The sequence below is a fragment of the Populus trichocarpa genome, chromosome 10 (genome assembly GCF_000002775.5).
Source record: "Populus trichocarpa isolate Nisqually-1 chromosome 10, P.trichocarpa_v4.1, whole genome shotgun sequence".
NCBI classification, from domain to species: Eukaryota; Viridiplantae; Streptophyta; class Magnoliopsida; order Malpighiales; family Salicaceae; genus Populus; species Populus trichocarpa.
Genome location: NC_037294.2, coordinates 14,346,085 through 14,358,362, shown reverse-complemented (window position 1 = coordinate 14,358,362; position 12,278 = coordinate 14,346,085). Strand labels below are relative to the sequence as shown.

Below are 12,278 nucleotides of genomic sequence, written 5' to 3'. Positions count from 1 at the left end.
ATGTTTGATTTAAAAAGTCATGGCCTCAATATTTAGATAAAAAAATCACACAGAGTCTTGAGTTTTTTCAAGTCAAGCCAAGTATTGATTGGGTTTATCATATAATGTCAAGATCTCACCAAATCAACCTAATCATACGTGTAAAATTTCACACGATTTAATTTTAAAACCTGAGCAAGGAATCTCTTGGTTAACCTGTCGAGCTGGGTTTCACATGATAACAAACGAATAATAAATTATCCTTGTGTTTTTTTAATACATTCACATTAAAATTATCATAATATTATTATTTTTATTTTAAACTTTATTCTTATAATCATGAAAAGATATTTTCTTGAAAAACAAATGGTTAGGTAAAAAAATATCAAAAAAATTGACCCCGTTAATGAACAAAGGAGTTCTAATTAAAAAGACATCTTTTTATCTTTATTTTAAATTGTTCAGTTTTTTTATGTCTCTTCTAATTGCTTTTATTTTTTGTTAAATAAATAAAATATATATATATATATAAAAAACAATGGAGGTAAGAAATATTAATAAGAAAAGGAGGAATTACACTATTAAATTATTTTGTTTTAGTGAAATTTAATTATTAATATTTTTATATAAAATAATTTATAGCCATATAAAAAATAAAAAAAATATTGGAGGGCTCTTGTGATATAAAATTAGAGATTTTAATACGTGTCTATCACTTACTTTGTCAATTTAGTTCTTAGTTAGAGTTATCATTAGCTCATGTATTGTTTGGTTATGCTTTAAAAAAAATAATTGAAAATAATATTTTTTTTAAAATTTCATATTAATATATTAAAACTATATAAAAAATTAAAAAACATAAATTTAATAATTTTTAAATAATTTAAAAAAACAAGTTAGAATCACAAAATCAAACATTCGATTAACAGTTACTATCCCTGCACACAAACCGCTCCCTTCCTTGGCTTACTCTACAGTACAACACACAGCACACACGTCACGCCATGTGGGACGACCTGGGTCACCCTCGCCATATGGCAATACCTCACCCGTCCGACCCAACTCATACCCCGCGTGTCTGCCCCAGATCTTTCCTAAACCTCACCGAATTGTTTTTTTTTTTAAAACCTGCTTGACATTAATTGACAGAAATACCCTCGGATATTCCTTGCTTGTCTGGTTCGTGCCTGCATACCTTTAAACATCGCACTTTTGGGTACAGTAGCAGTGTATATACAACAAGAGCCCTTGCGGATCGGGGGAGTGAATTACAATCCGGTCGAGAGTGGAGATCGTGAAGAAGAAGAAGAAGGATGAAGATTTTTGTTAAGACTTTGAAAGGCAGCACTTTTGACATCGAAGTTAAACCTGGAGACACGGTTCGCATCTGTTCTTTAATTTTTCTGTTTACGTCTGCAATTCTAATTCAATTATCTAGGGTTTTTCTTAACCATTAATTTTTAATTACGATTTGTTCTTCTTCTTGTGTCTTGTAATTGAATTGCCTAATTGTGGAATTGAATTAAGATTCAAAATTGTTGCGATTTTTTTTATCTGTATCAGTTGTTAGTTTTAATTTAAGCTGCTGCGTGTTTTCGGTTGTGATTTTGGGAATTGAGTGGACTGATGCTCCTATTGTGTGAATTGAGGTTTTCTTTCCGTTGTTTTTGTCGGAAATATACCTCCCGGTTTGTGTTAGTTGCTTGGCACTATAATTTGATTTTTTTATTTTTTTTTGTCTTGTTTGTTCGGTTTTTTTATTGCAATTCGGTTTTATTTTATGCTGTGTACAGGTTGCTGATGTCAAAAAGAACATAGAAACAGCTCAAGGGGCATCTGTTTATCCTGCTGAACAGCAAATGCTTATCTATCAGGGGAAAGTTCTTAAAGATGACACCACGTTAGGTGAAAATAAAGTTGCTGAAAATAGTTTTGTTGTTATCATGTTATCGAAGGTGAGATTTGTTTCTCTTGTGTGCTCCTTTTGAAATCTGTTTCCTCTACATTTAATTTGAACTTGCAAGAGATGCACTCACGACACCAGCAAAATACTTGTTGTGTTTCTACTTATTGTTTGGTTTTTTAGACTGGAGAATAGCAATGCATCTTGTCACGTTGTACCCATCCTGTGTTAAACTATTAATTTCATACATGCATGCATACATTGTATTTTAGCAAGTGGTTTAGAGTTATGTTTATGCTTTGTATGCGTGAAACTATTTATCTCAACACTTTCCTTTTGCTACTTTCTCCAAATATCATTGATCAATGTTGTGTTGTGACATTATATTTTTCAGGTTTTCTACTTGGTTTTTTTTTTCTAATTGTTTGCTTTAACAATTGTTAGGCTAAGAGCTCATCTGGTGAGGGCTCAACTACATCAGCTGCTCCTACCCCTAAGGTAATAACACTGTAGTTGTCGTTTCTGATGCCTTTGCAACTTGCACTAAACAGCTCGAAGTACAAGGGCTTCAATTGCACTATTGCTTCTATGGGAAGCCCCTGGCAATTCATTTGTAAAGTTTTTGTTACCTGCACACTGGCCATAATGTTTTATCGGTCTCAATTAGAAATATTTGTTTCCCCCCTCTCCCTCTCTATTCACTGTCTTGAATTAAACTGGCGCTTGTGCAGGCACCCACAACAAGTGCCCCAATGTCAACAGCACCTCCAGCTTCCACAGTGACTTCTGCACTGTGAGTCTAAAGGGTTCCATGCCAATTCTGTCTGCAAAGTTGTTGACTTCTCTAAGATTCTAACATCTTGCATTCTGTTATCTGCTCATTTTGTATATGTTTTTACTTAACAGGCCAACATCTGTTCCTTCCCCTGCTCCAGCTCCAGCTCCAGCTCCTGCTCCGGTTTCTGCTCCAGCTCCAGCTCCGGTTTCTTCAGTTATTGCTGAGTGTGTATTTTATTCCTTCTTTAGATCTTTGTTTAGTGGTCTGGCATGTTTGAACCGTGGAATGTGCCTTTAATCTTTTGTTTTCCTTTGATACCTCCCTCTCCCATTTTATTTGTGCAACATAGTTTCTTTTTTTTTTTAATTTTGGTATTATTTGTTGAATCAGATCAGAGTCTGGTGTATATGGCCAAGCAGCATCTAATCTTGTTGCGGGAAATAACTTGGAGGGAGCAGTCCAGCAAATTCTTGATATGGGTGGAGGTTCTTGGGATAGAGATACTGTTGTTCGTGCTCTTCGTGCTGCTTACAATAATCCAGAGAGAGCCGTTGAATATTTATATACTGTAAGTTTTGTCTGTCTATGAGATTCTTTTAATTCCTTTTCTTTCTGGGGAAAGACAGTGGATTTATTTGTTTGTTATCTCATTTATGAAAAAAGACATTCATCAAAATGCTGGGTGGGTTTTGCTTGTGTTGCAATAAGGTTCAGGGGAGGACCTATATTGCCCTGAAGTTTTGTTTGGTGCATGTTTATGTGATATTTATTTTACCAAAGAATATGATTGAAGAACTTTATATGTAGTTACGTAAGTACTTGCATGCATTCTAATTAATGAAGAAGTTAATGTGCTACATAATTGATGCTGTACTTTATATCTAGTTAACATGGAATGTGAATGCGTTCCATTGCACAATATCTTATTAGAAGTAAGGAGCTGCTTGGAGTTGCATGAATCAAAGTGTTCTTTTGAATGATTTTGAATTTTGAAGAATTGACTGGGAAGCAGTTGTTAATAAGAACAATTTTTTTCTGTTAATTTCTTTATGAAGTTGCTGTTGATTTTAGTTTTTCATGTCCTCTGTTCATTACTTTTGCTCAAACATCCAAGTCCCAGGAGGGTCTCTTAAGTAGAAGTTTCATTTCCAAGTTACTTTTTAAATGTTCTGCATGTTTAGAGCACTCCCTTATATTTGTGTTATTTTCAATCTTGTTGTTTCAACTTTGGTAATTGCAAATATCAGGGCATCCCAGAACAAGCAGAAGCCCCACCTGTGGCTCAAGTCCCTGTAAGCGAGCAAGCTCCTGCAGCCCAGCCTCGGCAGCAGCCAGCACAACCAACTACAGTTCCTGCTGGTGGACCAAATGCAAATCCTTTAGACCTCTTCCCCCAGGTAGTTGTCATGTATATAACTATTGATCAATTATGTAAGATTTTCTGGGTGGTTGACTCTAAAAGTTATGTTTTTTCCCACAAAGGGCCTTCCCAACATTGGTTCAGGGGCTGCTGAAGCAGGAACTCTTGATTTTTTGAGGAACAGTCAACAGGTTTCTCTCTCTTTCTCTCTGCCTGTTTGTTAACTGATACCTTTTGACTGATGCATAGCCAATGGCACTGAATCTTTGTTCTGTGATTATTGCCAGTTCCAAGCCTTGCGAGCTATGGTGCAGGCTAACCCACAGATACTGCAGGTTCTTTTTTTTACGTCTTGTTATTTAATGTTCCCTCCTCTAAAGAGGTTGTGTTAATTCCTTTTGTTTGACAGCCTATGCTCCAAGAACTGGGAAAACAAAATCCTCACTTAATGAGGCTCATTCAAGAGCACCAGGATGACTTTCTCCGCCTGATCAATGAACCTGTTGAAGGTGGAGAGGGGTAAGATCAATTGCTTTTTTGTTTTTTTCCTATTAATTATGCTACATTGCTGTGCTCATTTGTTTTCATGTGCCTATAGGAATGTATCGGGGCCGCTTGCTGCAGCAATGCCGCAATCAGTAACAGTCACACCTGAGGAGCGCGAAGCAATAGAACGTGTAAGTTCTGCCTCATTTTTACAATAACTGGAGTCTTGTAAACTGTTATTTGAAAGATTTTGATAACAGTACCTTTTAACTGTAGTTAGATTTCATTAATTATGTCTTGTTTTTTAAGTTGTGTGGATGGTTTGGAGGGCGCTTTTATCTACCAGGATGATTATCATTTAACCTTTTTTTTTTTGTTGTTGTCATCTTTGCACCCATTTCAGCTTGGAGCTATGGGTTTTGATCCTGCACTTGTTTTGGAGGTGTATTTTGCCTGCAACAAGAACGAGGAGCTGGCAGCCAACTACCTCTTAGATCACATACATGAGTTTGAGGATTGAATTTGGTGGAAATGTAGCCAATCCTTCCGTCCCCTTGATAAATTTACTTACTCTTTTTTCCCGTTTTCTACATTCCCCCAACTGCATTGCAGTATCAAGTTTGGGGTTTGGAGTAATATGATGTGAAGTTTCTGGAAAGGGGAGACGTGTCAACTCCCTATCCCGCTCTCTCCTTGGTTAGGTCTCTTATATTTTTATATAAATGGTCATCTTGTTAAATTTGACTTTTCTATGTAAATTTTATGATCTTTGTCTGGACTCTGGCGCCATCTATCAAATTCACTGAGAATTTACCAGGCTATGGTCCTAACCAGTAGTCTCTGCCTGACACCTATTCTGCTCCGCATGCTCAAATAGTTTGATGTGCTTAAACAGTGATGGTCTTTTTCTTTTTTTTTTATCCTGATGAGCACACCTACCTGGGAAACTCGTCCTTTTATCCTGCTCCAAAGGATGAAAAGGCGTTGTTCACGCTTCACAACTTCGGCTGTTGAGAGGTCTATGCAAAGGGGGCGAGGGCTCTGAGAAACTCCATAGCACCTTTACAACTTGTGTATATATCGATCTTCAATTGAGTTTCAGGAACAGGTTTCTTCCAAGGTGCCTGCTACTGTTGTATAGACGGAAAATTAGTCGTATACCAGGTTTAGTCGCGTGCACTATTGCATCGTGCAACCTTTCAAACTGGAATTGTTTAAATGATATTTTTAATATCGCAACGGGCAATTGTTGTCAACCCAAGAGGTGGGATGTTCTTAATATTTTCAAACTGGAATCGTGTCTTTTTTAAAAAAATTGTTTGTTTTTCCAGCACAAACAAATGAAATAGAAGTGGTTCGGATGTAAGAACAAGCACTTGATAAAAAAAAAATGATTTGATCAAACTTCAAAAATTGAACTGGAAACACTTTTATCTCTTGCTTCGAATAACTTGATTAAAGATGTTGATACTGGATTCACTGAAACTGGCTTGACTTCAGTGGATAAATTGGAATTAACTCAGAATTATATCTGAGTGTTATTTAAGCTTCCAATTAACCAACAAATTGAAATGAGATTTGTTAGCTAGTTTGAACTGAAACTTTTTCGACATGATATCATATGGATCATAACAAATTATGCTTGCCCTAAAGTGAGAGATGTACGAGGAGAGGATTATGATCTCATATAAAACTTAAATCCCAGTATTTTTAAACTTCAATAAATAAACACAAGTGGCTGAATTCACGTTATTTATGGCCCTCAAGAACGTATCTTTATACTTACTTAGAGGGAGGGGGGTAGAAAGAAAACAATTAAGTATCTTAACTATTCATACTGACCCTGTATTATGATATATTGTTTCGGGATAAAAAAGATGATGACATCTAGGACATAAACTTGTTTAACTGTGGAGAGAGAGAGGGAAAAAAGGGTTTTTATCTCTATTCCAAGAACAATTTTTAGCTAATTTCTCGTTCTTCTAAAAAAAGAGACAAAAGATAGAGACAGAACTAGGTTCATTTTTTTTTCACACGTGTTCCTTTAACCATATAATAATTTTAGTTTTTTTTTTTACTAATTTTTAAATATATTTTACCACGCACACATCAATTTTTAATTTATAAAAATATTTTTTAATAATGTAATTGTATTAAAGGTTTGGTTTTTTTCATTTCCTCAGAACAATATGGAAAAATCAATTGCTCAAAATAAACAATAAATTATTTCATCCAATCTTAATTATTTATAACAATTAAGAAATAAATGAATTAGAGTAAATTAATCATTTTACGACATGAATAAAATTAATTAATCAAAGAGTGGTTTTTTATTGAAAAGCACATGAAGGAATTTTTTTTCTGAATGAGCGAGTATTTAAATATTATGAAAGAAAGTGAAAATTATTATTGAAAAATTAAAATAATAATGAAAACATGTATCATATAGAGAAATGAAAATTTATCATATTCTCAAAGGAATTGGTTTTAGTAATGAAGATGTCTGAATGATAATGAAAAAAAATGTATTTGTGATGAAATTATTATTTTGCATTTTCGACTATATTATATTTTAATTGTGCTGATGTTATGTGATATTGATTGATTTAGATATTTATTTTAATATTAATATATCTAAAAAATAATTTGATGACAGGATAAATCGTAATTTATTTATATTATCTTCTTGATACTTTATTTATTGTGATTACAAATTCTTTTTTAACATGATTTTGATTTTTGATGAATGAAGAAATTACTATTTCATGTTAGTTAAAAAATAAGAATCGATGCTCGATGTATATTTTTTTTCAAACATTACAAGTTTAAAGTTTGATAATAATACATATCAAAGATAAAATATATTTTTTTATAATTTATTTTATCTTGTTATTATTAATAAAAACAAATACAAATATATTTACTTTGTATATCATTATCAAATATAATATAATTATTTTTTCTATTTCATCTCATTCTCTTTATCCCAACTCTCATCGTTTTTATTATTGTTATTGTGATACAAACAATATCTAAAAAAAAAAGATGAAAAGTTAATCCAGCAAACGTTTTTTTGACATAGGTGTGCATCGTATTCAAAGCCATAAAATTTAAAACTTGTCTTCTTAATATTAAGTAAAGAAAAAAGGGATTAATAATAATATTTTAAACGATAACTTTCATTTTTGCAGCGTTTGTTATTATTTTAAAATAAAAAAAACAGTGAGAATAGAACAGCATGTCTTTTTTAGAATAGTTTGTTTTTGCGTTTAAAATTATATTTGATAACTAGCTTGAAAAAATATTAAAATATTTTTTATATTTTTCAATAATTTTAATATATTAATATAAAAAATATAAAAAATATTTTTAAAGCAACTGCAATCATAACATTTATCACACACTAAAAATATACCAACAAATCATCGAAACGTGCATTGAGAAGTCTTGAAAGTTTTTGGGATTTGAATTCAAGGATAAAATCGATGTGGGTTGTTGATTTTGAAGAAGTGAGACAAGATGGTGTAATTTTTTTTTTTTATGGTGTAAATTGATTGTGGATGTTGATGGTGGCTGGATTGGATTGAAGATGGACATTGATGGGTGTTAATTTTGGGTAATGACTGGCGCTGGCTAGTTCTTTCTTCTTGTATTTTTTTGTTCACTTTAATCAGTTTGTTTTTTTGGTAAGAAGATGGAGAATTTTACTGGTAGTGGTGAATATATTTTATTTTCTTGCTTTCAAAATCTAAATATGGGTCGATGTAGTAAAAAATCACGTGTCTCGATCAACATTTAAATTGAAACAAATGTTTGATTATCTAGTTACTTATATTATAAGGGAAGTACGATTATTGGAGAATTGATGAAAAACGTGTCTCAATCAACATTTAAATTGATACAAATGTTTGATTATCTAATTACTTATAAGGATAGTACGAATCCTTAAGGTATTGGAGAATTAACGAAATAGGCATTAGGATTTTCCTCACGCGATATACTTCATCGGTAGGGATAAGAGTACAATCCAGGAAAAGAGCTTGACGAGTTCGTGAAAATTCAATACTAGATCTATAGCTTTCCACGTTTTAGGTTGTAATGTGATGGGTTGAATGTAAGTTTTTATCTTTATCCCAATTATTTCTAAAAAAACAAGTACGTTATTGAAACAAAAAGGATCTTTGGATGTTTAAATTGATAAATATAATAGGAGAAAATAATACAAAGAAAGTAAAATAATGCGAGGAGCAGTAGAAACATACGTAGAAAGAGTAGCATGGGCAATATATCTCGTCGAGCATGAAAAGTAGTATTATAAATACCTTATAGTATAAGAAAGTTGTAGATATCCAATGGTGTGAAGAGTTGAGCTGCAAAATTGGTTGAGAAGTTGGTGCAGTCATTGATTAGTGCAAAGGTTGGTGGTTGGCATAGAGAATGCGGAGAACACCGTCGGGTAGTTCGAACTTTGAAGGTGTGTAAGTGTGCGAAGTGGGTGGTGCTTTCGAAGGCACAGTAGATACCGTGTCCGTGTGGCACCCACTTTGACTTCTAGAAACTTGGAAATACAATGACTTTTGGATAGTGGCGAGGGTGAGGCCATACAGCCAGGCGTTAGGCTGGAGATTCAGGCCATGACTTCTGAGGAATTTCCACCTCGCAAGCAAGCTATCCTGAGCTGCCGCTGGGGGCATGGCCCAAACTGCAAGCAAAGAAAGAATTGCTTGACTTTTGGGCCATGGCCCAAACGGCAAGCCAAGTATATAAAAAAACAAAAAGATTAGAGCTTGGATGTTAGAGGTAAGAGTTAAGAACGTTGCAGCCACGTCTTCAGCTTTCGAATATGATGGGAAGCCAGAATAATCGGCAAAAGGAATCCCAATAGTGCCGTTTAGCTTTAGGACCATTGTTAATTAGAATGGTATTTCTTTCGTGCTCGTGCAATGCTGTCCGAATTATTACCTAGCTAGCTTGAAGAAAACCCTAAATTAACCTCTGGGAACGGAGAATGAGAGGGGGGGTAACATCAGCTTCAAAGCTTGACCATTAGTGGAGGCTTACAAGAACATATCATTAATTGGATGGCTTTTGAATCTTCGTGTCTTTTGTCTTGGTCAATTGTTGAAGCATCCACAAGTCTCTAGTGCCAATCCTTTTATACATTGTATGCGTGTCTTTTTCTGAAGTCATCGCGGCCCATTCTCATGCTTTTATTTTAACCCTAGAAAGTTCTTTGATTATACACCAATCCACCCCTTTGCCACTAATTAATGTGTAGCGTACGCTGATTCACACATGTTCTGCCATTAATTTTATACGTCATTGGCGATGTTATATTATAGCTTTGAACGGATCTTATACCTAATTAAATTGATTAAATAAACCGGACAACACGAAACTTGACAGACGACCCCCATCAATTGCTCTCTCGTCAATTTACCTTCGGATCCCTCTCTTTCCCTCTCTCGTTCATACTGGTCTTTGCTTTCAAGTAATATAGACTGAAGATGGCCATGTCCTGTACAATAGTGTTGTCGCGTCGATTGATTTGGGATGTTATTCACCTCGAATCTGATCCAAATTGGGTCTCTTAAGAGACGGTGAAAATTCATCGGTTCAAACTTGATTGATTCATCAAAATTTGATTTGATTTGAATTAAAAAGTAAAATAATATTGTTTTAATTAAAAAATAAATAAAACTTCTTTTTATTGTTTTAATTTAAAATAAATAGAATATCTTTTTAATTGGCTTAGGTTGACCGCTCAATTGCTGAAAAATTCAAAAACAATCTAGTTATTACTTTTTCAATCTAAGATCTACGCATCCAGCAAGGTTTTAATAACAATGCTATACAAAGGCACTTTTTTTTATCATGTCTAATACCATGCCTCTAGGGTTCTAAATTTTTAATATATATTAATTACGGAGTATTTTCAATTAAATCTCTTGAAAGTTGATTTTTTAGCTACCATTTAAAACTCAAAAGGCAAGAAGAATGATCTTATATTGGCTTAATCCATCTACAGGTTCATTAAGCTGGTTAAAAATTTGTTGTGGTTATTTATACGAGTTGTATTCTATTTTACTTTCAATTATCTCATTTGTATTTGAAATTAAATTTAGATTATTATTTTTTAATTCCGAACGTTAAGAATAATTATGGTTTAGGATGTGTCACGGCTACCAATTAACCACTGGAGCTACCTTACCAAACCCTGTATATTCTTATTTTTTAAAATATTTTTCGTGCTAAAATATATTAAGATAATATTTTTTCATTGAAATTGACAAATTTTCCAGTCTCGTTTTGCCATACGAAGAACTTTAAATAATTTGCCAGGCCACGCAAAACGAAGCAGGATGTTATCTTCTTGGTAAAGAACTTGTATTGTTTTCTCAAGAAAAAATTGAAAATCAACTAATTAATCAACTCCTTTATAGCAAGGGAATTAACTTGATTAAAGTTTATTCTGAAACAAGGAACAGATTTTGCCAGAGAGATTCAAATTCCCTGTCTTTGCCAAGGAATAGGGACAAGATTCTTCAGTATAGCATCCAAGAGACTGCCAAAAAATTCATCGTCCCCTTACAAAAAAAAAAAATTCCTCACTTGTAGCCACGGCATCTCTCATTTTCAGATTCTACGCCTACATATATATCCTTTTAAATTAATTCCTTTTTTTCTAAAAATTAATAAAGTAAAATAATTTACAAAAATAATAGGGTAATGGAATCGTTTCATATTAACGACAACCGACACCCTCCATTCCTTCTTTAATTACTCGGCCGGCATGCCGCCGAACCGCCACGACAAATCCACAAACTCGGTCGAGTCGAAGCAAGCATTAGAGTACTCGAACAACCCATCATCGAACGCCACATACCTGCTATTATAATCAACGTCCCCTGCTCCCAGCCCGAACGAGTCATAAGTCGGAATCTGGTCCTCAAACCCCCATATCTCTCCACCGATTCCGGATGACTCCGCCGAGTCAACTCGGACCAACTCGGTCTCTTCTTCACCCTTGACCTCCCCCCTCGAGGAATTCATGGACGGGGGCAAGCCGAGCTCATCATCAGAAGCTTCTAGAAGGTACCCTAGATCCGGCCGGGACTCGCCGGATTCGGACGTCAGGTCGACGACGGGCACCGGAGATGATGAATACGCGGATATCTCTTGCTCAAAACTCTTCATGACGGAGTCAAGATCCTGACCCAGCGAGTCAGGGTCGGAATCATCGATGATGCCCAATAAATCCTCTCTGATTTTCTTCACCTCCGGCAAATCCAACTCCAGCTCGAACGAGTCATCCCTGACTCGTTTTTTATTGTTTTGCAGCTCTTCCATAGGGAGATATTTGGAACCAAACAAAGTTTAATTAAAAAAAACAGGAGAAGGAACCCCCTAGGATTAGGGTTTGCTCTTTTCTTCAGGTAAAATAATGCTTGTAGTGGTTGTGGCGAGAAGCGGCAAACAAATGAGAAGTTTATATAAGGAGACAACTTGGAGAGAGAAAGTGGGGCAAGAGAGAGAGAGAGATGATGTGAAAGGCAGGCGCGTGGTGGGTGCAAAAACAGAGGCCATCACGGACGTCTTACTTCTTTTCTTTTTTTGGTTTCTTTTTTTATTCGGTCCAGGCCCTCCAGGGGTTTCCATTTTCTAACCACTATACTTTTTTTATTTTATTAACCGGTTTGAAATCTGTTCTGAAGTCCGGTCTTAGTGGGACCCACATGCCTAGTCAATCACGGCCTGTGTGTGGCTTTTCT

At 34.7% G+C, this 12,278-nt stretch overlaps 2 protein-coding genes across 2 annotated transcripts; one reads left to right on the top strand and one right to left on the bottom strand.

Annotated features, from left to right (window-relative positions):
• The first annotated feature begins 1,154 nt into the window (after window positions 1-1,154).
• Window positions 1,155-5,322, top strand: LOC7489348 (ubiquitin receptor RAD23d). Its single transcript, XM_052456668.1, has 12 exons — window positions 1,155-1,358; window positions 1,773-1,934; window positions 2,327-2,380; window positions 2,614-2,675; window positions 2,789-2,884; window positions 3,051-3,228; window positions 3,908-4,057; window positions 4,143-4,211; window positions 4,308-4,355; window positions 4,430-4,539; window positions 4,619-4,697; window positions 4,910-5,322. The coding sequence occupies exons 1-12, from the start codon at window positions 1,293-1,295 to the stop codon at window positions 5,024-5,026; spliced, it is 1,191 nt and encodes a 396-aa protein (XP_052312628.1). The 5' UTR covers window positions 1,155-1,292; the 3' UTR covers window positions 5,027-5,322.
• A 5,620-nt stretch (window positions 5,323-10,942) lies between these two features.
• Window positions 10,943-11,987, bottom strand: LOC7466902 (uncharacterized). Its single transcript, XM_002314828.3, has one exon. It carries the CDS (start codon window positions 11,854-11,856, stop codon window positions 11,287-11,289), a length of 570 nt encoding a protein of 189 aa, XP_002314864.1. The 5' UTR covers window positions 11,857-11,987; the 3' UTR covers window positions 10,943-11,286.
• Window positions 11,988-12,278: the final 291 nt, after the last annotated feature.

Coding starts and splice junctions, on each gene's coding strand:
- LOC7489348 (XM_052456668.1), top strand. CDS start 1,293: ATGAAGATTTTTGTTAAGACTTTGAAAGGCAGCACTTTTGACATCGAA. Junction 2,885..3,050: donor GTTTCTTCAGTTATTGCTGA/GTGTGTATTTTA, acceptor TTGTTGAATCAG/ATCAGAGTCTGGTGTATATG. Junction 4,212..4,307: donor TTTTGAGGAACAGTCAACAG/GTTTCTCTCTCT, acceptor GATTATTGCCAG/TTCCAAGCCTTGCGAGCTAT.
- LOC7466902 (XM_002314828.3), bottom strand. CDS start 11,856: ATGGAAGAGCTGCAAAACAATAAAAAACGAGTCAGGGATGACTCGTTC.